At 36.5% G+C, this 27,644-nt stretch overlaps 1 protein-coding gene across 4 annotated transcripts in view; it reads left to right on the top strand.

The window, feature by feature from the left end:
• The window catches only part of MBTD1 (mbt domain containing 1), a 67,375-nt gene that overhangs the window by 34,448 nt on the left and 5,283 nt on the right, over positions 1–27,644 (top strand). For 2 of the 4 annotated variants that reach the window (XM_040245749.1, XM_040245748.1), the window contains exons 7-17: positions 9,921–10,038; positions 13,085–13,219; positions 13,459–13,547; positions 13,752–13,986; positions 14,591–14,646; positions 14,984–15,088; positions 19,329–19,476; positions 20,440–20,522; positions 20,799–21,033; positions 21,533–21,610; positions 24,724–27,376. In XM_040245749.1, the coding sequence (XP_040101683.1) occupies positions 9,921–10,038; positions 13,085–13,219; positions 13,459–13,547; positions 13,752–13,986; positions 14,591–14,646; positions 14,984–15,088; positions 19,329–19,476; positions 20,440–20,522; positions 20,799–21,033; positions 21,533–21,610; positions 24,724–24,923 (1,482 nt within the window). In that variant the 3' untranslated portion in view covers positions 24,924–27,376. Of the gene's footprint in view, positions 1–9,920; positions 10,039–13,084; positions 13,220–13,458; positions 13,548–13,751; positions 13,987–14,590; positions 14,647–14,983; positions 15,089–19,328; positions 19,477–20,439; positions 20,523–20,798; positions 21,034–21,532; positions 21,611–24,723; positions 27,377–27,644 lie in introns of those variants that run through there. The other 2 variants (XM_040245751.1, XM_040245750.1) reach the window with 1 other exon arrangement.

Below are 27,644 nucleotides of genomic sequence, written 5' to 3'. Positions count from 1 at the left end.
GCAAGTTGAAATTATTTTAAATGGGGAAGGCATGAGTCTCATCCAATTTTCATATTAAGTTGAACCATATAAAATTACTTGTTCTGTGTATCAAAAATAGTTGGATATTAGCAAAATCATATGGTTCACCCTCATAGAAACCATCCATTGTATGTTAACTAAATTTTTGTGATTTGACCTAATAATTGAGAAGAGGAAAGATCTAGTTTTGTTTGGTCACAAATATAAAATCACAAAAACAAAAAAGGAACTATTAGCAATATAGTATTGTGGAGTGAAATTATTTTTTGCAAGATGTTCTTTTTAATAAGTAGATTGTCACAGACATTTGAAGTAATTGAGAGTTATGTTTAAAATGTATCTAATGATAAATTCTTTCCTTTTGATTTAATTCCTTTTGATTCAATTATTTGTGCTTAATTCTCTTCAATACTTTTTTAACCTATAAGTTTTCATTTATATTTAACAGTTTTATCTGTTACTGACTGTGTATAAGAAGAAAAGAATTTAGAAAGTTAATGAGTGAAGTTTTGTGTATACTTAACATATTGTTACCTTAGGGCTTTCCTGTTAAATAATAGCATGTGAACAAAACTGAGCTTGAGTTCTTGCTGTGAAAATCAAAATACATTTTAATTCATTTGTGGCCAATAAAGGATTTTGATCAAGGCCAAGCATATTAATTTAGCGGTAGAAATAAAAATTAAAGCCAAATTCATTCGTTTGCTAACTTTTCTTCTTGAAAGTACAGATGCTAAGCCCTTAGTCAGTGGCTTGCTATGAACCAGCCTCAGTGGAATCAGACACTTGAATATACTGTACCTGATACATTTTATTGAAATGTTGGTAGTGGTGTCATACTTGTGAGAGATGTTAAATATATGGCCCCAGTAGCTTTCATGAGAATCACAAAACAAATCTAACTCTCCTCTCTTGAGAGAGTTCTTTTCTGGTACAAAGAATATCAGAATTAGATTAAGACCTCATTTTTAATAACTCATGCATTGCAGCCTTCTGGAACATTTGTTTGTTGTTTCCTTCTGAGTAGCCTTTATCTCTTTTTCTGTCTTTATTTAGTATTTCGGTTATCTAGGTTTAATATCATAACCCATGTCCATCTATTTTATATAAGTAGTCAGAATATTTTAAAAATAGTATTTCCAAGTCCCAAGATACAATATTTTATTTCATGTCAGTATCTTTGAGTAGTAATACTGTGTTAAAGTTCTTTGCAAGAAAATCTCTGTCATAATGAAATTGTTTTTTTGTTTTACAAAAAACAAATTGAAATTTGTTTTCTACAATTGAAAAAGGAATAGAGCAGCTAGCTCTAGCTGTATGGTTAATAAGGATACTACGGGATCTCTTTTTTCTCATTTATAATCAAAGTATCTGTCACCCAGTGCCTTCCTGCTCCACTCATCTTCCTTTACTGTCTTTATTAACTAGGAAACATTTTCTGTTTTTAATGTCTTAGTGTATTTTAGTGCAAAATGAGTTTGCTTTCTTGCCTTAACCAGCATTTTTATTTGAAGTCATTTGATTTAGAAGGTGAGACTTCCTGTTGTACTTGATTTTGTCCTTTAGAGTTGACTCTTCATGGTTCTCCCCCATAAACAGTTTTTGTGGCCTCCAAGGAAAATTCCTAGCTTTTAGTTTTATTATTGCTAGGAGGAGCTGCAAGCACAGGGTCCTGCCTTGACTCATCAGTTTTCCAGTCTTCTAACACTTGATGCCTGCTCTAACACTTGTTCATCAGCAAGGTCCCTTCCTCCACACTCTGCCTGCATTGTCTCCAACTTGAGCACAGGTTAAGAGCCTTTCCCTACTCTGAGAGGATTCTTTTTTCAAGCATAATTTTTAAAAACATTAAATCTGTGAGAATTCCCTGGCACTCCAGAGATTAGGACTCTGTGCTTTAACTGGTGGGTCCTAGGCTCCATTCCTGGTTGGGAAATTAAAATCCTGCAAGCCATGCAGCACTGCAAAAAAAAAAAAAAAACAGTCTAAAAACATGGAAACAGAACTGTTCTGGTTGAACCAGGACTTGAATGTAGGGTGGTATCACAACTTTGCCTGCCTGCTTCTTTAACATAACTCAACCTCTTATGCAGTAAGGACCCCAGGTAAATACTTTATATATTACAATACTTAAAAATGATTATGATTAGTTCCGAAAACATAGAATTTCAGTGGAATTCCTCTTTACCATGGTCTATCTTTAAATTTCTGAAAAGTTTCTGCAAAATATGTCATAGGACAATACTGTCTGAATATTGCTGTAATTATGTGTAATGGTTTATATAGTCAATCACTCGATTACTTTTGACATTCTTCATAATTATCAGTGTAAATGGAGTCAAGTTGTCATTAAATATATCTACTAGAAATCAGCATATTATTGCTGTATATCTGATGCAACTTTCATTTTATCTAGGTGATAGTTTTCAGGCTGCTTTTTTTTTTAAGCATTACAATTCCTCTTTTTTTTAATAAACATAGCTAGGATAAATGAAATTTATACCAATTGGTCTGGAAAGAGTAGAATGAATTGACTGGAGCCTTGGCGCCTGACTCTTGGCTTTCCCTTCTTTGGCAGTGCCTGTGGTTGGAAACCACTAAATTTGGTAATATCATTTTTAAAAAAAATTGTATTGGAGTATAGTTGTTTGCAGTATTGTGTTGGTTTCAAGTGTTAGGTAATATCATATTTAATTATTCCTAGGGTCACAAAGCTGTAAGTTAACTTAAAAATCATCTAGTTCATCTACTCCATCTCTTATTATAAATGAAGAAGCTCTTGCTACCTTTTTCAGTAGCTGGATTGACATTTTCAACTTTGGGCTTTAACCTGCAGTTTTTGTTTTTATTTTCTTTTAAATTCTATTTATTTATTTATGGCTGAGCTGGGCCTTCGTTGCTGTGCAGGCTTTTCTCTAGTTGCAGAGAGAAACTCGAGTTTCAGTGCACAGGCTTCTCAGTCGTGGCTTCTCCTGTTGCAGAGCATGGGCTCTAGGACACATGGGCTTCAACGGTTGGGGCAAATGGACTCAGTAGTTGCGGCTCTGGGCTTTGGACTGGGCTCTAGTAGTTGTAGTGCATAGGCTTAGTTGCTCCACGGCACGTGGGACCTTCCCAGACCAGGGATTGAATCCCGGTCTCTTGCATTGACAGGCAGATTGTTAACTACTGAGCCACCAGGGAAGCCCTTGTTTTTGTTTTGTTTTGTTTTAATGGTTTTGAATTAAGCCCCTATAGGAAAAACCCTTCTGTGTTTCACCTTAACACAACTAGCAATACTGTACTTCTGATACCAGATGAGTGGGTTTTCTGCCCATCAAGTATTTCTCTGACACCAGCTGAGTATCATACAGTTTAGTTGAACACTGTCTGTCTGGAATCGTAATCAGATGCCACACTTACAGGCTCAGTCCCACAAAACTGCTGCCACTCCACTCCCAGTTGCAAGTCCCACATTGTCATCTCTGCTTTTGACAGATTAGCTATAAATCAGGGTTCCCATGACCCCTTCTTTGGGTTTGATAATTTGCTAGAATGGCTCACAGAATTCAGAGAAATGGTTTCCTATCTTATCGTTAAGGATATAGTAAAAGAGATGAACAACCAGATGAAGAGATGTGTAGCACAGGGTGTATGAGAAGGAGCACGGTTTCCATGCTCTCTCACGTGCACCACTCTCCCAGCACCTTTACTTATCCACCAGCCCAATTCTGTGTATTGGGATTTTTATGGAGGCTTTATCACTTAGGCATAATGGATCATTAACTCAATCTATAACTCCTTTCCCTTTCCTAGAAGATGGATGATGGGGCTGAAAATTCCAAGAAGCTTTTAATCAGAGTTTGATCTGTATGGTGACCAGCTCCCATCCTGAAACTATCTAGGGGCCCACAAAGAGATGCCTCATTAGAACAAAAAACACTGCTGTCATCCAAGAAATTGCAAAGGATTTAGGAACTCTGTGTCTGGAATCAAGATCAAAGATCAAATATTAGAACAAAAGATATATCTAGTGCTATCACTTAGGAAATTATGAAGGCTATGAAACCTCTATACCAGGAACAGGGCCAGAAACTAATCTATGTTTTTATTTCACAGCTTCTAAAAGCAGTAACCTTATCTTTACTAACTGTGGAAAAATCTTCAAAGTGCTTCTGCAGTACTGCATTCCAGTTAGGTACCCTATGTTAATGAAATTCACAGACTGTTTTCTCCTATTGGCATTTATGTTTGAACCCAAGAGAGTTGTTCTATATGTATGCAGAATAGTTAGCCTTAAAGCATTCTTAACTTTTCTAATATCATAGTCTTTTAAATAGTTAAACTCTATTCCCCATTATTTCCTTATAGTATCAAGTATAGAGAGTTCCCTGGTACCTAGTGATTAGAATTCCAGACTTTCACTACCATGGCCCAGATTCAGTCCTTGGTAGGGGCACTAAGATCCCACAAGCCATGCAGCATAGCCAAAATAAAAAAAAATCAAGTAGAATATTTCTTTCAAGATTGCAGGGAGAAATAGCAATAACCTCAGATATGCAGATGACACCACCCTTATGGTAGAAAGTGAAGAGGAACTAAAGAGCCTCTTAATGAGAGTGAAAGAGAGTGAAAAAGCTAACTTAAAACTCAACATTCAGAAAACTAAGATCATGGCATCTAGTCCCATCACTTCATGGCAAATAGATGGGGAAACAATGGAAACAGTAACAAACTTAATTTGGGAGGGCTCCAAAGTCACTGCAGATGGTGACTGCAGCCATGAAATTAAAAGATGCTTGTTCCTTGGAAGAAAAGCTATGACCAACCAAGACAGCATATTAAAAAGCAGAGACATCACTTTCCCGACAAAAGCTATGGTTTTTCCAGTAGTCGTGTATGGATGTGAGAGTTGCACAATAAAGAAAGCTGAGCACCGAAAAATTGATGTTTTTGAACTGTGGTGTTGGAGAAGACTCTTGAGAGTCTTTTGGACTGCAAGTACATCAAACTGGTCAATCCTCAAGAAAATCAGTCCTGAATGTTCATTGGAGGGACTGATACTAAAGCTCCAATACTTTGGCCACCTGATATGAAGAGCTGACTTATTGGAAAAGACCCTGATGCTGAAAAAGATTGAAGGCAGGAGAAGGGAATGTCAGAGGATGAGATAGTTGGATGGCATCACCAACTCGATGGACATGAGCAAGCTCTGGGAGTTGGTGATAGACAGGGAAGCCTGATATCCGGTCACAAAGAGTTGGACATGACTGAGCAACTGAGCTGAAGCATTACAGCACAGGCCAAAATGTTTCAATATCAAATGTATATGAATCTTAGAAAACTAAAATCATATGCCTTTAATTATGAATTTACAGACTTCAGATTACTTTTGTTTTGTACCTGAACTATATATTCTGATGTCAGTTTATTGATACTGTCCTTGCTAAAAGCAGAAATGTAATCATCCTACTTTTTTTCTCCCTTGAAAATAGTTGTATTTATATAATTTTTAAAAAGGTCCTTTGCCTCCACAAATAGCTTGTATTGCTTACATGATGTTTTCTAATCCTCTCTTTTGGTCCAGCTGTTTTGAAAGGGATAAGGTTATAAATATTTCTTTGCAACAGGTATTAAAAATATTTTTTGAATATATATATATTAAGGAGAAAAAAGGCTTTTTGTTTGTGTATGTGTGGTTACAATGGTTTATTAGTAAAACCTGGGTCTATGTTTATTAGGAAAATAGTCTTTTTCAAATAAAACTATTCTTTGTTTTTTTCCTCTAGCTTTAACCATGCATACATAACTCCATTGAAAATAAATATGACTTCACATCCTTTTTAACTGAAGGTAGAGTTATCAGTATGTCATCCTAGATTGCAGAGTTTCTTTCTAATGGAAGTAGAACTTTTTAGTTTCTTATTAGTACTCTAATTTAGCTATTGTGTTGCCACAAAATAAATTCTCTGCAGGAAAGCAGTGGCTTCTGATATATATAATAAAATATAATAAAAATAATCTGTTTCAAGGAAGGCCTAAGTAATCTAGATTATTTTCGTTTAATATTTTTTAAAAACTATGAACTACTTTATGCTATTCAAATTAGTAACCACTGCTTCCTTTCTCTTTTTACGTGTACTAGCATGCCATCATTTTTTTTTTAGCTTTATTTACTGATTAATTTTTGGCTGTGCTGGGCTTCGTTGCTATACGCAGACCTTCTCTAGTCGCAGCTAGCAGGGGCTTCTCTCCAGTTGCAGTGTGCAGGCTTCTCATTACAGTGACTTCTTGTTGAAGAGCACCTGAGCTCAAGAGTGCACTAGCTTCAGTAGTTGCGGCACATGCCTGCTTAGTTACCCCATGGCTAGGGTTTCCAGACCAAGGTTTGAGCCCACGTCCCCTGCATTGGCAGGTGGATTCTTAACCACTGGACCATGAGGGAAGTCCAGCATTCCCTCATTCTTAATCTGATTTTCACCCCAAGCATCCCATTTTCTCTTTGTACTTTCCTTGTACTCCCATCCCCCTGCTATTGTGCGTGCATGCTAAGTCACCTCAGTTGTGTCCAACTCTTTGCAGCCCTATGGGACGGTAGCCCTCCAGGCTCTTCTGTCCATGGGATTCTCCAGACAAGAATACTGGAGTGGGTTGCCATGCCCTTCTCCAGGGGATCATCCCCACTCAGGGATCAAACCCCCGTCTCCTAAGTCTCCTGCATTGGCAGGTCAATTCTTTACCACTAGCACCGCTTGGGAAGCCCTCCTGCTATGACCCAACCCCAAAAGTAGGTCCTGTTATCAAATCAGAAGGTGAGTGGACTTTCTAGAGAAAGAGGGAACTATTTTATTTTTCTGTTCCTACTTTCTGTCAATTCCAGCAAATGACATTTAGGACTTCGAATTCTTTTCTAGTCAATTTCCTATCATGTTTTTCCCCCTTTGGCCATATAATAGCTTATCTTTCTGTCCTAGTTGCACTTTAGTCATCATATGCCTATTAGTCAAAGTATTTTAATAGTGGCTTTTTGTATATTTGCCATATCATTATTAGGATCAATAATAGTTACCAGTGTACAACTTCAGGGCTAACTTCTGCCCACTTGAATTCTATTACTACTGAAGATTGTGATTATCAAAAGTTATAGGTTTTCAGCTCTGTGGAGGGAAATCTGTATTTCTCCCACAAAGCATCATGTGTGTGATATGTCAGTCTTCTGAGAGTCTAAATACTAGCCATCTGGGCTATTGGACTATCTGGGAATGTTAATGTTCTTAAAGTACAGAAAAAGTAAGAATCCCATCCAGTTACTTTCTTACGGACAGTCATGTGGAGGTTATCATACATTTGTGTTGGGGAGCCCTCAGCATTTGGATTTGGCCATGACCTGCAGGACCTGATGACAGCTTACCTTGCAGGGAAGGAGAGTCGCTCCCAGATAGCCCTCACGAGTGGCCCTGGAGCAGGAAGTGATGAAGCAGATCTTCCTGGTTTGGGAGGAACCTGAGGTGGACCTCTCGTCCTGAGTCTGGAAGGTAAATTTGTTGTTACCTGTAAATGATGGTTCTGCTAGTCCATGCTATGCCAATCCAGACTTTCAGAGGTATCCCTCCTGCCAGCAAGAGAAGACAGATGACTTGGCTGAAGATGGCTCTCGAGCCCTGGGTCATTTAGTCTTCCACACTTAAGAATATCCATTTTCAACAAAAGGGCAGCTGTATCTTTAAAACTCCTTTATTATTTCGACACATTGAGCACATACTATGCAGTGACGATTGTGCTCTTTTTTGTTACTGTTTTTGTTCATTTTTTTCTTAGAGTGAACCATATGGATTGGTTTAAGAGGGCCTAGCAGAACCACAACCTTACAGGCAAGAACAAATGTCACTTTCTGCTACTTTCTCCTATACCAATCCAGACTGTAGGGACGAAAACATTAACATCCCCCAACTAAAGTGAGCATTAACTTTATTTTCTAAGTGAGCAAGCATATTGACACTTGTTTTTTTAATAAAACGTGACTAAAAGTTATTTTCTCCAAACAATTGTTAAAAGACTTAAAAAAAAGTCAGTATGACATTGTTACACCTAACTCAAAAGGGAGTCCTATATGCCAAATTCTTTTAGCAGTATGCTCATCTTTACACACCGCTTGTCAGCATAACCACGGCGTCTTCCTTCTTAATGAAAAATAAAGCCCATTTCATAAGACTTGGCAGCCAAACAAAGAGGAATGGATATCCTGCCTTAATTTAATGCATACATTCCACTACATCTGTCTGCTGAAATTGGTTTATCCTCACAGAAAGTAATACATGGTCTTTGTGTTAATATATGGTAGCTTAATCTGGTACCTATCTTCCTTCCAGCCTCTCCTTTTCTGATCATATCTGCTGGCAATAGGGATGGCCCTACAGTCTAGAATGATATAGGGGGAGATAGCAGAACCTGAAGAGTCCATTCTTTCCATTTAAAAATAGCAGAAAGAGGTAGTCATAGTGGATGCATTATTTTTTGTACAGCTCAGGAAGATAGTTATGTGTATCCTTCCAGAATTAGAAATACTTGAGATAGGCCACTGTATCCAAGTGATTGAAGTATATTCTTTGCTTGCTGCTTAAAGAAATAGCCATAAGTTGATTCTGTGTTTGGTTTCTAGACTTATCCTAGTTCAGTATTATTTGACATTTTCTTCCTGTCCTTCAGAAATTCCTTAAGCTATTGAGAGCATACGGGTTGAGTACTGTTTTAAGCTAACCCCCTTTTGGGTTAGCGACTACCCAAGATGAGCAGCTTTGCATGGAAGACATTTGTCCAGTTTTCAGATGGACTAGTTTGTGTGACTCTTGGATATCTTTGTGTTTAGTCATCTTTTAGCTTTGAAGCTTTTGTCTTTTCCTGATTTGTTCATGTTATCAAGTCTTTTACATCCTTACCTAATACTTCTTGTGATCAGGGTTCTGAATTGTATTTAATGAGGAGCTGATTATCAAGGGCCACAGAGACTGTTTGGTATTATCAGCATTTAAATTCCTAAATTCATTTTGGTTTAATTAGCCATTGCTAAATTCCAAATAATGGTAAACTGCCTCAAATTTAAGGATTAAAATATAATGGAAATTGTAATTTGGAAACACACTAAATGTTGGCAAATCCCTTCATGATATTCATTTAATTAGTTTTCTACGTCCCCGTCTTAACCATTTGTGTGGAGGCTGATTACTATCAGATCTAACATTGAAAGTTTTCTTTGTTTATTGTAATTCCTGCGTGAGAAATTTTGAAATAATAAATCATTTAACAATTTACCATGTACGATTCTCCAAAATCTCTTTAACTTCACTGTTTTAACAACTTTATCTGGTGCTTTTGCCACAAGTCTGTTGTAACAGACTGTTTCTGTTCTGCGAACTTAACTGAAGTTGAAAATACAGATAACCAAGTTGCGTTTCTCTGTGTTATTGGAAACCACATTGCTGATTGAAATTCTTTCTTTCTACTCTTTAGCCAGATCTTTTAAAGTTAGAGGTTAAGGTAAAGTACATTCATTCAGTTCATGATAAAATAATGAATTTTTAAGTCAACTTTTTCCTGTGAAACCTAATATCAAGTTTGTAATTTGGCATTTATAAAAATTGCTCTCAAGTCTTATATTTGAGCACTATTGAATTTTGAACTGGATATAGATCAGTTCTAGTATATGTGAATTCTCTTCGTCTTGAGCTTGTCCCTGACACTGGCTTTTTCTAAATAGAATTCTGTGATGCAAGGGATAACAATTATATTTTTAGGAAAAAAGAATGAATTAAATGGTATTTTTAGTTTAATGTTACCATGATTGAATAATAGTGCTTAATTTTGAACCATGTGTTTTAGACTTTATTTAATAAGATGATAATTTAATAATTTTTATATGACAGGCACCTATGGGGACCTGCTGGGGTGATATCTCAGAAAATGTGAGAGTAGAAGTTCCCAATACAGACTGCAGCCTACCTACCAAAGTCTTCTGGATCGCTGGAATAGTAAAATTAGCAGGTGAAAAACATGCATAATCATTCACTTTAAAAAATCACTTGTATTTTTAATTTGTAAGAAAACATATTTGTAAATTTTCAAATATTGCCAAGTAAGTATGATATAGGGCAAAGGTTAGCAAACTTTTTTTCTGTTAAAAAAAAAAAACAGTAAATATTTTCAGCTTTGTGACCAAAGCAGTCTCTGCACAACCATTTAACTCTACTATCATAGCATAGGATCAGCCAAAGCAATGCATAAATGAATAGGTATGGCATAAATGAATGTGTTCTAGTAAAACTTTATTTATGGGCACTAAAATTTGAGTTTCATATAATTGTTACATATCATAAAATATTACTTTACCTCTAATTTTTTTTCAACCATTTAAAAATGTAAAAACTATTATGGATGACAGTAGGCCAGATCTGTGGGCCCTATAGTTTCCTCAACCTCTGATACAGGGAAATACTTCAGAAAGTAACAAAAAGTATTAAAAAAAAAGTGATACGGTCCATAATATCAGAAGTAAACTAATGATGAAAATTTCGTCTATTTTGGGTACTACATTTTCTTCAGTCCCGCCTCTTCCATGTATCCCAGCCCACGAAGTAAATGTGTTAGGTATCTACTATGTTAGACCCTGTAGCCAGGTGATGTGCAAACTTAAAAGATTTCTTTTTTTGGTGAGTTTACATCTGCTAAATATTTAATATGTTTTATGACAAGGTACTTAGTAAGTGGTATAGTAGGATACTGTGATACTTCAGAGGAGGAGCAGCCACTCAGATAATAAAAGGTATCCTGAGATTACTGGAAGAGGTATCTTACTCATCCTACTCTTTCTAGTCTTATCTCCAGCCATCTTCCCACAAATGCCCTGCCTATTCCACCCTGTGTACTGCTGATAGACTTAATTTACCTAAAAATGATCTCAATTCCATTTTTCTCTTTAGTGCCTTCTTTGTCCTTAAAGGATCAGGATGGTCAGCCTTTACTGCTATTGTTAAGTTTCACTGTACATCACTGAACAGATTTTTTATTGTTCCCCGACATAAATGATCTGTTCTGCTGAGATTAGTTTTCCTTCTCTCTCATATAACATATTCTATGTCACCTTCATTCCTTTACTCATTCTCACTCCCTCACTTACCTCATTTAACCCAGTACAGTTCCTACCTTTTCCATGAAACATTTCCCCAGCTTATGTAAGTGAAAAAGTGAAAGTGTTAGTTGCTCAGTCCTGTCTGACTCTTTGGAATTCCCTGGACTGTAGTCTGCCAGGCTCCTCTGTCTGTGGAATTCTCCAGGCAAGAATAGTGGAGTGGGTAGCCATTCCCTTCTCCAGGGGATCTTACTGACCCAGGGATCAAATCTTGCATTACAGTCAGATTCTTTACCATCTGAACCACCAGGGAAGCCCCCAGCTCTATAGACATTCTCTAAATATTCCCTGTACCTTGTTTAAAACAGCAATATATATTTTTTGCTTGATGTTTAAATCACTTGCATATAAATGTCTCTGAAGATCAATGCATTTAATACTCAATAATTATTTCTATCTTCCATCTCTGGTTTTATACTTCTGCTCTATCTAATTGCAACGTATATCTCATTTTAAGCCACTTTAATGACATTTTAGAAGTGAGCCTGTTGTTGATCATGAACCCAGAACTTAGAAACAGTTAGCAAGTCATGAGTTGTTCTGTGAATTACTGAATTTTAAAACTAAAAGTTTAATGCTATAAATTTGCAAAACCTAAGTATTAACACATGAAAATGCTAACTAAACTTAGCTCCCAGCCTGAAATACAAGTTTATTGGCCATTTTTTATTCCACTAAAGACCTTAACTTTTTAATGTTATCAAGATAAGGTTTATTAAAAGGAATAAACAATGAAAATACTTTCTCATGTAACTTTTATTTCACTGAGAGAAAAATATTTTAAATAAGGAAAGAAACAAACACTGTTTGTCAAAGACAAGCTTGAAGAGATGATAAAGCTGGTTATGGGTGACTATTACATCAGAGGGTTTCTTTAAAGAAATGATATTTGATACTCTTATTTTCCTTACTATTGTATGTTTTAATAAAAGTTTGTCTATTTAAATACTAAAAAGATAAGGTTTATTAAATTATAAACAGTATATATCATACACTATTTGCTCTTCCCAGGAAATAAGTCTTCCTGTTTGTTTAGTGCGTGCGTGCTCAGTCACTCGGCCGTGTCTAACTCTGTGACCCGTGGACTGTACTCACCCAAGCTTCTCTGTCCATGGACTTTCCCGGGAGACAGTGGTGCAGGGGATCACCACTTCCTCCTCCAGGGGTCTTCCTGACCCAGGATCGAACCCGAGCCGCCTGCATCTCCTGCGTTGGCAGGCAGATGCTTTACCGCTGCACCACCTGGGAAGACCCTGTCTGTCTAGTACATGTAGATTTTAAGTGGTTTCACATATCTTTATTTGTGTCCATTGAACTTTTTTACCTGGCATTTTTGAATCTTACTTCCAAATCAACAAGACAAAAAAATGTAAACTCTTAAAGTAGCCACATACAAATTATCTGAAAATAATTTGGTCACCTAATCACTTGGATAAAGCAATGTCTTTGAAATGTACTTTAACTAGATTTCTGTGACTTAACAAGGTTATATTAACTTACCACAATATTCTTTATTTCCAAAACTATGCATCCTAGTAGAACTTTCTCACTCCTCTTTTCTAGAATTTAAGAAACTATGGGTAAAATTGAAATATATTCAGAGAAATAGGCCGTGCTCTGAAAACAGTTAAACTAATTCCATTGTTCAAATCGTTCTCAAAGTTTCATCCATATAGCACTAGTGTAAACACCTCTGGGAACGTCTTAGAAATACAGTTTCTAAGACTCACCCAATATCTGCTAAATGATTTCTGGGGTATGAGGCCCAGCCATCTTGTCTATTCACAAGCTCTGCACCTGTTGCAGATGCTCACTGACATTTGATACTCAGTACCAGCAGCTATATTCTGTTTTATTTCATTTGATTTTCTTATTATGTGGTGACTGCTTTGTTGGTTTCAGGTTACAATGCCCTCTTAAGATATGAAGGATTTGAAAATGACTCTGGTCTGGACTTCTGGTGCAGTATATGTGGTTCTGATATCCATCCAGTTGGTTGGTGCGCTGCAAGTGGAAAACCTCTTGTCCCTCCTAGAAGTGAGTAACTTCTTTACCCTTACTGTAATTTAAGTATCTGAACTTTAATGCAGATATTTTTTTATTTCAGGTAACTTATTTGCTAGCAAGACATACTTGTTTTCCCTATTTTTGTTACTCTTCTTCAGAATTTTAACTGCAGGGAAATTTGTTACTTTTTTTTTTTTTTTTTAAAGCAAATAGCTTTTGAAGCAGTTCTATTCTTTGCTAAAGTATAACTGGTTATTTCTTTTTTTTAGCTATTCAGCATAAGTATACAAACTGGAAAGCTTTTCTAGTGAAACGACTTACTGGTGCCAAAACTCTTCCTCCTGATTTCTCACAAAAGGTAAAGACAAGACCTTAGAAAGGACTCAAGTGGCAAATGAGAGCTCTAAAAAATGGAGTAACTTCAAAGCTTTTTAAGGAATTGTTTCAATTAGTGAGTCAAATGACCTATGTTAACTATTGAGTGCACTAGATATTTTTATAGAAGAATACTAACTTGTAGACCTTTGTCATGAATTCTCTAAAGTTCTGCTTTTCTTTCAAGGTTTCAGAGAGCATGCAGTATCCTTTCAAACCTTGCATGAGAGTAGAGGTGGTTGACAAGAGGCATTTGTGTCGAACACGAGTGGCAGTGGTGGAAAGTGTAATTGGAGGAAGATTAAGACTAGTATATGAAGAGAGTGAAGATAGAACAGATGACTTCTGGTGCCATATGCACAGCCCATTAATCCATCATATTGGTTGGTCTCGAAGCATAGGCCATCGATTCAAAAGATCTGGTAAGCACCTGTCACAAGAATTCCTGTTGAAAATAACATTGAGGCTAAATTGTACTACCTGGGTATTTTTCTCCGCAGAATAGCAAAGATCAAAATCAGTTGCCTTGGGCTGCTTATTCTACCTTAATTAGGGAAGGTTCACACCAGAAAATTAAATGTCCTAACCAATTCCTTTATATTCCTTCCACTTATGTTCAAGTAAAAACTAAAGCCCTTTCAGTCACAACTACATTTGTTTTCTTACACTTTTTTATCCAGCCCATTTGAAAGAAGGTAGCCTTTCCCTTTCCATTCAGTGTTAGTAGAAATACCAAAATTAAATGTGGTTAGACTTAATACTAAACACTTTAAAACATACTTCTAAAACTGTAATTCCCTAACTAGGGAATTCCTAGCATTCTAATTGGCTAAATGTACTTAATAGCACATGTACTCTAAAGAGATAGAGACTTTTAAAGAATATTATTCACCGTAAATGTAGAAGGCACGTATTTTTGCCATGTTTTAGAGTATACATACCTTGTGAGTTTGAAACCTTCAAAAAAACGTGGTTTTTGGTCTTCTCACAAATGCTGACAGATTAGTATGTAACTTTTCCTTGTAGATATTACAAAGAAACAGGATGGACATTTTGATACACCACCACATTTATTTGCTAAGGTAAGAAGTTTTTATAAGAACCCTCATTTGTAAATTATGTTTGAAAGAGGGTTGTGGGTTTTTTCCTAATATTATGGAAATCACAATTACATAGATTCACCTAAAAGGATTAAGACCTTGTAATCCATATGTGTCACAACTATTGATTATAATTATTCTTAAATTCTACTTGCCTGAATTCTCTCTATTCCGTAATGGAAGTTTGAGTTATAATATTAGGTAGGTAGGAGAAGGTACTTGGTATTTTCATCTTGTAAACTTTTTCAAATTGGTATTATTTTAATTATTAAACTGGTAACACCTGTAACAATAGATGTGCTTTCATGTAATTCTTTAGGTAAAAGAAGTAGACCAGAGTGGGGAATGGTTCAAGGAAGGAATGAAATTGGAAGCTATAGACCCATTAAATCTTTCCACAATATGTGTTGCGACCATTAGAAAGGTAAGAGAATAGGTTTTAAAATATAGAAATGAACTTATAGGAACTAGTTTTAAAGTAATGGGCTTCCCTGGTGGCTAACTGGGAAGGAATCCGCCTGCCAGTGCAGGAGACATGGGTTCTATTCCTAGGTTGGGAAGATCCCTGGAGAAGGAAATGGCAACCCACTCCAGTATTCTTGCCTGGGAGATCCCGTCGACAGAGGACCCTGGCGTACTACAGTCCATGGGGTTGCAAAAGAGTAGGATAGGACATAGCAACTGAACAACAACAAACAGGAGAAGGAGGCCCCTAACATTCATTTTGACCTAAAATGGGTGCATCTGTGTCTTCACTGGGGAGAATGTCAGTAGTAATTGCAAGATAAATTTGAGTTCTCTTACCAGAGGTTTTCTTTGTATATATCTTATTATCAAGATTGTTATCTTGAGCCTGCTACTTTTATTTTATGAAAGTATATCCTAAGTTAAAGGAAGAATACTTATTTAAGTTACTTCCTAGTCAAAACTTGTCCAATACAAAATTGTAACAATGCTAGTTTATCCTCAGTTTCCTATGTTTCCTTTTTGTGCCTTTTTCCTCCATTGGTAGTACTTTATTGCTTCTTTTCTCTTTTTCCTCTCTTCTGAAACTGTTTTTACAAAAAGATGTGGAAGAGTGGTTCTCAATTGTCAGTAGGCATTGAAATCTCCTGGAGAACTTTAAAAAATAATACTACTATTGACTAAGCCTTTTCTCTAACCCCACACTCCTGTTCTGATTTAATCAATCTTAGCATTGGCATTTTTTTTAAGGTCCCCAGGTGATTCTGAAGTACAATCAGGGTTAAGAGCTATTGATCCAGAATACACTTACATAAAGGTGTAATTAAATTGTGACTTGCATTTCAACACAGCTTAAGCCTTAAAGTGAAAGTTGTTCTTCATGTCTTTGCAACCCTATGGACTATAGAGTCCATGGAATTCTTCAGGCCAAAAAACTGGAGATCTTCCCAACCAAGGGATTGAACCCAGGTCTCCTGCATTGCAGGCGGACTTTTTTAACAGCTGAGCCACAAGGGAAGTCCTTTAAGCCTTAAGCCAAAAGAATTAAAAAGTTATGATGGCTGCCTTGTCCTGTACACTTGTGTTCAAGGTCACACAGCTAAACCAGACTGACGCTAAACCCTTATTCTTCCTGACTAGGGATCCAGACTACCTGATGCTATTTAAAACATAGATTCCCATGACCTACTCTAGACCTGCTCAATCAGAATCATAAGAAAGACCACCCAGATATTTGTATTTGTCTAAAAAAATAATAATTAAAAAGTTCTCAAGGTGTAACTCTTGACAGTCAGCCAGATTTGGGAATCAGCACCATCATTGTCATGCTCTGTGTGAAAGGAAAATAAGTGTCCAGTGAGTAGAATATTAAGCTTCACTCAGAAAATACTTAAAATGAATTCTTGCAGTGCTAGGTTGGTTTGGACTCTCTAAAGCATACAGTCTTGTAGAACAAGATAAGATGTAGGAAAACATGTTTAACGTACAAGATCAACTATGATTCAAGAATGGTACAAGTACTGTTGAAATTCAGATAAAGAAGAGCATCTTCTCAGAGGAATCAGGAAAAGCTTTGTGGAAGAGAGGACATTCGAAAACTTCATTTTGAAGGATGGGAAAAACTGGGCCAAGAAGAGATTCAGGAGGAAACTGTGCCATGGAATGAGAATATGCACAAAAGCATCAGGAGTGAAAGGTACAGACCACATTTAGGAAATGGTGAAAGGTTCACACACAGTACGCACCAAACCAGTTGCTTTGAATATTCTGGGCCAGGCTTTTTGTTTATAAGGAACAGAAACCCCCTCAAGTGGGCTTTAGAAAAGTTACTCTGAGGATTCAGTGGGCACGTTCATAGACAGAAGGGCCCAGGGATGAAACCTGGAAAGGCATGAACTTAGTGCTGTCCTCCGCCTCTACGGGCCTGTTTGTTCCATCTCTGCTCTGTGTCTGTTCCACTCTTCTTTCACTCTCTCTCTCTCTCCTGGTGTCCTGTGTATTCAGTCTCCACATGGTAGCCTCTCACCCTTCTGTTGGGCTTCCCCGGTACCTCAGATGGTAAAGAATCTCCTTGCAATTGTGGGATACCTAGATTCGATCCTTAGTCTGGGAAGATCCCCTGGAGAAGGGCATGGTCACCCACTCCAGTATTCTTGCCTGGAGAATCCCATGGACGGAGGAGCTTGGAGGGCTACAGTCCATGGTGTCACAAAGAGTCGGAAACAACTGAGAGATTTTCACTTCATTCACCCTTCTGTGTCACTGCCTTTCAGTGCCAGCTCCAACCCATGGCTTGACTGCTATCTCTCTGTATGTTAATTCTAATTACAGAGAAAGAATCTGAACAACTGAGCCCAGCTTTTTGCATGGTCCTCTGAAGGTGGGATACGAGCCCCTGATTCACTAAGCTTTGTTCAAAAGGGAAAAACGAATCCCATATGAGTGGAGGTAGTCCTTTCTAGAGGTCTTAGAGTTCTTAAGGTTAAAGAGAAAATCAGTATATATATATTCAATATAGTAGAAATAACTAGGAGAATGGAACCTGCAAGTAGACAGAAAGATGATGTGAAATTAATTTGTGCAGTCTTTAATGCTTGGTCACATTGAGTTTTCTTTAGTGAGCAGGGTAAGTTGGTAAAGCTTTCTGGCAGGAACAGAGTACATAGCAAAGGAAAGTTTTAACTGTGTAAGAGGGGAAATGTACATAGGGAAGGCTGAAAGCAATAATATTAAGCGACATACTGGAGAGAGAGTTAATGGCTAGGATAAAGGGACTGAATGTTTAGCGGGAGTTTTGGAGACCCAGCAATTCATTGCCCTTGAAAGGAGCTGGAGAAAGAGTTGTTGGTTTGTTGCCCTGTACTAACTCTCAGAGAATATATTCAGCATGCAGGCAAAATGCAGGCCTGAGACACTGAGAGGGTGAAAAACTCATGATAAACCTTGAGAAATTCTTAGCATAAAAGTCAACCATTGAAGAGTGAATGGGTAAAACAAGAGTTGAAGATGAAAGGGTGGTTACCAAAAAAAAATGTGAAGCAATGAACACAGAGGTGAGAAGATGGATCAGTAGACTATAATGTAATGAAAATCTGGGAATAAATGTTTCAAAAAATTGAGAAGGCAGCTGGTATGGGATATTGTAAAGGAGGCTGAAGTGTTGGGGAAAAGACACTGGATTTGACAAACTAGAAGATCATTTCTTCTTCGATAGCTCAGCTGGTAAAGAATCCGCCTACAATGTAGGAAACCCTGGTTCAATTCCTGGGTCAGGAAGTTCCCTTGGAGAAGCGATAAGCTACCCACTCCAGTATTCTTGGGCTTCCCTGGTGGCTCAGATGGTAAAGAATCTGCCTGCAATGTGGGAAACTTGGGTTTGATCCCTGGGTTGGGAAGATCCCCTGGAGGGGGCCATGGCAACCCAATCCAGTATTCTTGTCTGGAGGATCCCCACGGACAGAGGAGCCTGGCAGGCTACAGTCTATGGGGTCCCAAAAAGTCGGACATGACTGATATAACTTGAATTGGGTCTCTGGGTGAAGAGTATTTAGGAATTTGTTGTATATACCTTTTTTTAAGTGTGAACTGTTTCAAAATAAAATACTTTTAATGTAACGGGAATTGGGAGATATGGAGAGGTTTGTCTTGAGAGTCAAAGGAAGGACTACTACCTCGAGCAGTCTGATACGCAAAGGATGGACTGTGAGGTCCCTCACATAGTTCCTGTCATGGAGGAGCACAATTATCCAGAGCATGAAAGAGGTTAAGTCGGAGCTTGAGGAAGATGGGAAAAGTTCAGAAAAACTCCACTATGTGAAAATCAGAAGGATATAAGTAGAGTCCCTACTGAACAAGATTTAAAGCTTAGCCGAGACTAGATGGTGGAATTGTAAAAGAGCACTCGGCCCTGTTTCGTGCCGCAGGAGAAAACAGCCTTGGCCGTTGTCAGGAGCGTGTTTTCCCTAGACCTCTAAATCACTTCTCTGTAACCACGCTTTTATTTCTGGCACACACTAGAATTTATGCAGATTTGTTTTTCATGATAATTTCAGTTATTTAAGAGAGTTCAGTAAACATTTCTCGCTTTCACGAGATCTTTATGTAATAGATTTTGCCTTCTTTTAGAATGTCACTTAAAGGATCATTTTTATAATAGTGGTACCTAATTTTAAATACTTGGAATTCTCTTAATTTAAAAGGTGCTGGCTGATGGATTCCTGATGATTGGGATCGATGGCTCAGAAGCAGCAGATGGATCTGACTGGTTCTGTTATCATGCAACCTCCCCTTCTATTTTCCCTGTTGGTTTCTGTGAAATTAACATGATTGAACTCACTCCACCCAGAGGTACTTTTTTCTAATATATACACTGGGTATTCATCCTTGTTTTCTTTTTACATGGTACCTGTTTACACTGTTTACCACAGCCCTAGATTTCTTTTTATTTTTAGCCCTAGATTATTTGCTCTTTGAAAATATAATATGTATATATAAACATGTGTGTTACATATGTATATGTTTATATCAAGAGCTGTGGGGTGTCTGAAAACATCAAGACCTGTAACCTAACTAGCTTTAATAAATTGGTGTAGAATTTTTCCTGAGCATTTGTACATTTTATAATAAGAATTGGTATTCTCAAGCCCTGTTAAGATGATGATGTAGGCCCAAAGGGCTATCACATACATAAACTTTTTTTAAAAAATAGACTGTAGCCTTTGAGAGAAAGCAAGTTTTTATCTTTAGATTACTGTATGAGGAAGCTCCCTGGCATTCCAGTTGTTAGGACTTGGAGCTTTCACTGTCAGGGCCCTGGGTTCAATCCCTGGTTAGGAAATTAAGATCTCACAAGGCAGGTGGTATTACCAAAAAAAATAAAAATTACCATATGACTTTTAAAAAAATGACACCCTTAAATAGTTCATATGGCTTAACCAGTGACTTTCCTAATTTCAATATCTGAGCCTTGGATTTTTCTCTTAAGAAGGAGAAAAGCCAAACAGAAGACTGTAAAAACAGTATTTGCCCAGCCACTGTTCTTACAAAGAAAGAAAAATATTACTGGAAAATATTAAATGTTAGACTGTTCTAAGCCTAGGATTGAAAAGCAAAAGTCTAGCTCTTATAGGATACTTGGGTGCACCTGTTTCTGTCTGTAAAAACAGGAAGAGCCATATAACAGGGAGGAATTATTGTACTCTACAGCATTAGCTCATGAGATTGTACTGTGTACTAAATTACTTTATATCTGCATTTTTATATTACACTAATTTTAAATGAACTTCTAGTTAAACTAGTTGTGTTTTCCAGGTTACACAAAGCTTCCTTTTAAATGGTTTGACTACCTCAGGGAAACTGGCTCCATTGCAGCACCAGTAAAACTGTTTAATAAGGTAAATTTAAATAAACACATACATATTAGTTAAACAGTGTAGGTATTTCCTTTACATAGGAGTTGAAATTTGTTTGCAAATTTTGTTTCATTATTAGGAATGAATGCATTTCCCAACTAGTTCTTACATGCTTCACCTTCGTATGTTTCAATAAAGGATTTTTTTTGGTCTAAATTGTTAATTGGTTGTGTTACTTCTCTTTTCTTCTATCCTAGTGACGATGGAGTTATACATTCTTCTTTTCACCAGTGTTAATGTTTTGCTTCTCCATGTTAGGATGTTCCAAATCACGGATTTCGTGTCGGAATGAAATTAGAAGCAGTGGATCTCATGGAGCCACGATTAATATGTGTAGCCACAGTAACTCGAATTATTCATCGTCTCTTGAGGATACATTTTGATGGATGGGAAGAAGAATATGATCAGTGGGTAGACTGTGAGTCCCCTGACCTCTATCCTGTAGGGTGGTGTCAATTAACTGGATATCAACTACAGCCTCCAGCATCACAGTGTAAGTTGGTATAAGAAAAGGTGTCCTTTTGCAAAAATCAGCAATTCTCCAAGGACTGTCTCACATAAATCATCTTGTGAGCTTACAGGACAAGAATATACCTATGTCTGATTGGTTGCCAGGTAAGATCTTACCTGATAAGACTCGACCATGATATCACAGAATCAGACCATGTGTGCCATGGCAGTGTGAACTCAATAGTCAGTTGCTTAATGACTATAGAAACACAACATTAAGAACATCCACTGAATTAAACTAGACTTCCTTTAGTGAGTTTAAAGTTACAGACTAAAATTTATTAACATATAAAAGTGCTTATTGAATAAATAATGAAATCTGTCTGGTATTGAGGTTCATGGTTTTGCAGGAACAAGTACCCTTATTTTCGAAGCATTGTGTACTTTTATAAACAACATCATCTTGGTAAAGGTAGTTCATCTGAGTTGTATTGAGAGTTGTAAGAAATTATCTGATATCAATTTTCTTTTTTATTTTTCAGCATCAAGAGAAAGCCAGTCAGGTTCATCAAAACAGAAGAAGAAGACTAAGTCCCAGCAATACAAAGGACATAAGAAAAGTGGGTCACCACATGGTGTTTATATACATTTCCTAACTTGTTAACCAACTGGGGTCTTGGTATCCTCGCATAGAAATGGTATCTCTTGTGAGAGCTGATAACTGTGCATTCTGTATTATGCTTAAAGGTGCAGTATGCCATAAAAGGCAGACTTTTTAAAAATGAGAAGCACTTGTCTTTGATTGACAGGAGAAATTATTACCATAATATTTAATAGATGGTAAAGAGTAGAGTCTATGAATGATTCTTGAGGTAATAGGTAAACATGAAAATTAGTCCTTTTTAAAAATTTTTTTATTAAAAATAAAAACAGATGTTTGGTGCTTACAATAGACTTGGAGACTAAAAAAACCTATCCTTCTAAACCAAAAAACTCTTTCTAAAATCTTTCCCCTTCCATCATAGAAAGCTATAGATTTTTTCTCTTCGTGAAACTTGTCATGGAATATTTCATCCTAAGATAAAGTTATTTTGTTTTTCATTTTTTTTACTGGGGACTTAGAGCAGCCACTGCAGTGGTGCTTAGTTTCTTCCCTACATGAAACCCAAGTCTGTCTCACTATAGTGATAACCGTCAAGACCTATATCTTACCCTCTTTTATATTGTAGATGTGAGCCTCCCATAGACCCAGAATTATTTTGCTTACTGGATGTTTACCATGGTTGATATTTACCTAAAAGAACTCCAGAGAACATGGCCCAACCAGGCAGATTAAAATGATTTCCAGTTTATCAGAAACTGATTAGCAAGAAGTCATGTGGTAACTTCGTGTCAGTGGACTAACCACAGCAGGTGTGATCATTGAGCTTTCTCTAAGACTGAATTAGTACAGGCTGCTTTGGCCTGTCTTTACGTTTAACTGGACAAGCATTTGAGATTTCAGAATTTTCTTTGCAATGTGTTGAAGTTAATGTTTTTTACTACTCAGTGACTTTATGACGTCTTTTAGAACAAACTTCTGAGCATTGTATACACGATTCACATACCTCTCTCAGTGTGACTCTTACTGGGTTTGTTACGATTTATGGGGTTTAATCATTTTGAATTAATAGGCTAGGGACATGGGAAGAAATATGAAATTAATGAAGTGATAATATCAGTGTCCCAATTTTTAGTGACATTTAATATGTGTTACTAAATGGGACATCGGATTTCTGGATTAGCTGAAAAAATGAATATAAAACTAGAACATATTTAATATTTTAATAGCTCTTAATATTGCAACATCATCTCTAATGCCTTTAAATTGTCTTTTGGACATAGAAAAGAAAAAACTATGGACTCACAGTCCCTTATTAGAAATCCTAGAGATCAAAGGCACTTTGGAATTTAGAATTCTGGGGGTTTTTTTTTTGAAAGAAGTACAGTGTGTGTAGCATATATTATGTAACACCCCTTGCAGACTCTGCAGCACTTTGAAGCAGAATATATATAAATAGTAACATTTAATGGGCCAAATAAAGATTATTATAAATAGTATCACCAAGTGAGGTCTGATTTGGTTGCCCCAAAAAGCCTTTGAATTTCAGAATTCAGGATAAGGAATTGTAGTCATGTGTGAATGAAAAGCATTCTTCAAGATACTGTCTATTCCTTTTATTTTTTCACATTACTCAGCAAATACTTTATTAGAAATTTCAAAATAAGAAAGAACCTGGGGTCCAGGAACCTTGAGTCATCCATTGCATGCAGATTTTTATCAGTCAGACCACAAAACCTTTTGTTTTTAAGTTTATCTACAGATTATTATATCCTGGCTCTGTTGTTTCATCTTATGACTCTGGTCTTTCTACAACCTAAATCATCTACTGGTATGTTCTTTGGTAGGGCTTTATTTTTTACAAAAATAATTGATTGACTTCATTGTTCTAGCCTGTTTTTTAATTAGCTGTGTTCATGCTGTAAAGGGATAACTATTAACTAGTGCTTTCGAACAATATGAAGAATGTTCTGTCAAGAGAATCATATAGACTATTGTATACATACGATCTGTCCAATCTGAAAAGTGTTTTTTCCCTCAAAGTTTAATAATTCTAGAGCAGGAAATCAGCACTCATTTCTGTACCGTCTTCAGGGGCTGTTGTAAGTAGTAGAGAACTGAAGATTCTCCTTGCATTTTTACCCCCCAAGTGTGTAGTGCATTAGACTTTTTCATCTAAATGAATGCTACAGGTGATTTTGGTTTGAGAGTTTGAATGTGTACTTATAGGAACTTGATTTCCGGATCATTTTACATATTAATACTTTCTGACTTAGATTTGTCTTTTAGTTCTGATTTTGCAAAGCAAATTTCTGATTGCTCTTTCCTGAGTTGTTTGTTAACTCTGGAATAAAACAGATATAACTTATAGTCACAAAGATCTGTAAGTATCCTTCAATTTTTAACCAGATAAATGCGGTATGCTTGATTGTTCAGTCTTTGCAAAGCTTAAAAGTATTTTTTTGTTGGTGGTGAAAGTATTGTAAAAGTCTTTGCAGGCTTATGTGTGCTAATGAAACTATAACCAAAGGCTGTTTGAAAAGAAATTAAATTGCTTAAGATCTTGCAGGCCACAAATCTTTAAATTTTAGAACTGCTTTTCAGAGTAAGAATTTTTTTCTAAAAGAGTGAATTATAAACCAAAAGTTAGGGAAACATATACCAGTAAAATTCTGCCACTTATATAATTCATTAAGCTGTTTGGTTTCTCCCTGAAGGACAGTGTTTGGGCTTATATGGGCACAGTGAAATACCTACAAGTAGGGCTTTAAAATTCTCTCTACCCTTGGATTTTCGGTTCCCCTCAAACTAAAATTTTACTTGAAAATAGTTAGCCCACTAGCTGTTCTCCACACTCAATGCTTTCTGTCATTCATTTTGCTTTGTTTTGTTTTAAATTGATTACAGAGTCAAGAACCAGGATTACTAGACTCAGAGAGACTAGAAATAATCTCCCCTATCATCCACTCACCAACACACACACACACACATCCTTGTTTTCAAAAATACGAACCTTGCATAGTTGGTTCTCTTTTCACTGTATCCTCTGCAATACAACCTTTCCTAGTTATGATACACTTTTCTTCCCACGCATGTAAGTAAAAGCTTACTTTAGTTTAACTTGATATTTAGAGAGGAAGATGCCAGTTGGGAAGAAGCCTGTCAGTTTGTCAAGCCTGCCCATGACAGGTGGGGTGCGGAGGAGCTTCTCTGGTGACGAAGAGTTGACTCCTCCTCCATATCGAACCCTTCCAGCACAGACAGCCCTGGAGGCCTTCCCACCTCCCCGCACTAGCCAAGAGTTCAGTCCCAGCCTCAAAACAGGTAATTAGTCACATCAACACTTCAGGTGCTGCAGAGGGCCAAAGTCTGGGTGAGGGTGGTGGGGGACAAAGCATGGTCTCGCATGACAGATGCCGAATCATCACATTTTTCTTTTTCTTTCAACTAAAAAGTTCATTTTCACTAGTCCTTGGTAGTTACTTCACTAAAATGAATAATCAGGAAAGGATTTTTATTTTGTTATAAGCCACTTTTGAGCTTCAAATTCAGGTAAAGCTGTAATTCCAGCTTACAGAATTTGTGAGATAACTTGTACTATTTCATGGTTTTGTTAAAATGGTTGAACATTTTGCATTGCAGAATTCTGTGTGACTTGACTTCAGGGAGAAATATGCAATAAGGGATCAGTATGATTCATCAGATCCAAAAATGAGGCTTTCTTCATAGTATTTCTCATTCAGTAAACAGATGTGTTTTGTATACCTGTGTAATTTTGATTCTGGTAGTAACATTTACCACAATCTTAGTTGAATAACATGAATTTGGAAATAAAATACCTGTACAGTTTTGGTAATGAATTTGAGTGAAATTTATTTCTGTATGAACATGAAATATGTACAGTGATTAATGTTTAATTCAAGTTGAATTGGTTAGGATAAGCTGGTAGAGTAAGGATTACTGCCCTTTGTCATTGCTAAGAACAAACATGTTACCATAGACTGTCAGAGAATCTTCACTTGCATATGATGAATCTTAGACGTGAGTACAGATCAAATAGCATCAAAGTTGTATCTAATTTGGCATATATTCTGCCATGTGTCCCTACCTATTGCTTGTAGACTACATTTTTTCATCTAATTTTCATTTTTTAAAAAGCCTTGCATTCTTTCAAATCCCTGTTGAAAACCTTGATGAGCCTTAGTGTCTAGCTCTGTTTTCTTCTCGTTACTCTGTTTGTACCTGAAGTTGTCATCAGCCTTTTTTTTTTATTTTTTTTATTTAAGGATGTGTTCTTTAGCTTTTGCCTTCTTAAACAGTATATTAGGTGATCTTTATGCTTCCCAGTCTGTTTCTCTGAAGATCACTCTCATATCTTTATATCTAGAAAAAATTACAGTGCTTCTTTTGTGTAAGAAATGGATTAGGACTGCAAATCCAAGTTTATCTGCTCTTTAATACTTTCAGATATCAAAAGAGCATTTCAAAAAAAAAAAAAAAGCATTTCAGCTCCTGGTTTGTCTCTTTAACTTTTTTTTCCTTTTGTACTTGTTATTATGAACGTCTTCTATAACTTAATTAACTATAGATATTGTGAACTCTGGATATATTTGATTTTTACTGCATTTTAGATGTTTTGTTTTATGCATTAGACTGATTTTGAAGGTGTATGTCACATTTTGTGAGAGAACTTGACTTTTAGGATTGGTAAAACCGAGGAACTTGGAGTAGACATACAGGGTAGAGCCCACAAGGCCTCCTAATGACTTCCCTTTCCTCTACACTTTATCATGTGTGTCTTCTGAGCTGGGGGCACATTTGTGGGACTTCTGTGTGATTTTACTCTGGAGAAACTGCAGGGACTGTGTTGCTGGACTAACTGTAGTTCGTTTAGCTTTTGCAAGAGTTTACTATTTATGGACTTCTACCTAGAAAAGTGTGATTTCTGTTAATCTCCTGAAATGTTAGTGATTAGAATCAGCAAAGTAACTTCCTTTTAAAAACAGAGCCAAGAAAATGCATTTGTGTAGAAAGTGACATTAGCCGCAGGGTCTATTTTATTTCATCCATCATTCATTGGCAATAAAGCCTGTAAAGAAGAAATAATGAGTGTGAAGATACCAGACAGGCTTTATTTTAGGTTCTATGAAAACTCTGAAACTTTAGATAAAACATCCCACATCTCAGTGAATGTTTCATGTTTATCTACATTTTTTAGAACATTGTTTCCATATATTAACATGAGTAGAAGCATAATCCAGAACTTTGTTAATAATAAATGCAAATAGTTTCAGGATGTGCTTTAGAATCTCAATTTTCTTACATTAAAAAAAAAAAGCAAAAACATCCATTTGAATGGAACATATTTAGTCTTGAAGCACAGTAATTATTTTCTCATTCATTTAGCCATCTGATCATCATACAACAAGATATTGTTTTAATCAAGCTTTTATTGTGGGTACTGCACCTTTAATGAAATTTGTTTTTTTTTCCTTTTCCATGTGTTTATTTTCATGTCCAAATGTCCTTAACAATTAATCCATGTTGGTTTGATTTGAAGGATACTGTTATGTGTTTGATATCCTCCATAAAAGCATTTTTTTCATATTAAGTAATTTTTAAAGGATTTTTTAAAGAAAGCAAGCAGTCAGTCGTGTTTGCTTTACCTTTTAACAGTCTGATTGGTATGTGTTTCGCTATTATAGAAATAGTGTATTCACTTTTCTGTCTTTGGACTTAAATTTTTTAACACCATTACCAAAGCAAAATAAAATGAATTAGCATATCTCAGATTATGCTTGTTTTTACTTTCTTCCTTATTTTTTAAAGATTATTTATTTATTCTTGGCTGTGTGGTGTCTTCATTGCTGTACAGGCTTTTCTCTAGTTGTGGCGAACAGTTCTCTCTTGCGGTGCACAGACTTCTTGAGGTGGCTTCTCTTATTGTGGAGCACAAGCTTCAGTAATTGCAGCACATGGGCTCAGTAGCTATGTCTCCTGGGCTCCAGACCACATGCTCAGTAGATAAGGGCACACAGGTTTAGTTGCCCAGA

Source organism: Oryx dammah, unplaced genomic scaffold, assembly GCF_014754425.2.
Source record: "Oryx dammah isolate SB20612 unplaced genomic scaffold, SCBI_Odam_1.1 HiC_scaffold_8, whole genome shotgun sequence".
Taxonomy (NCBI): Eukaryota; Metazoa; Chordata; class Mammalia; order Artiodactyla; family Bovidae; genus Oryx; species Oryx dammah.
Note: the sequence above shows the minus strand (reverse complement) of the source record. Positions and strands in the feature narration are given on the sequence as shown.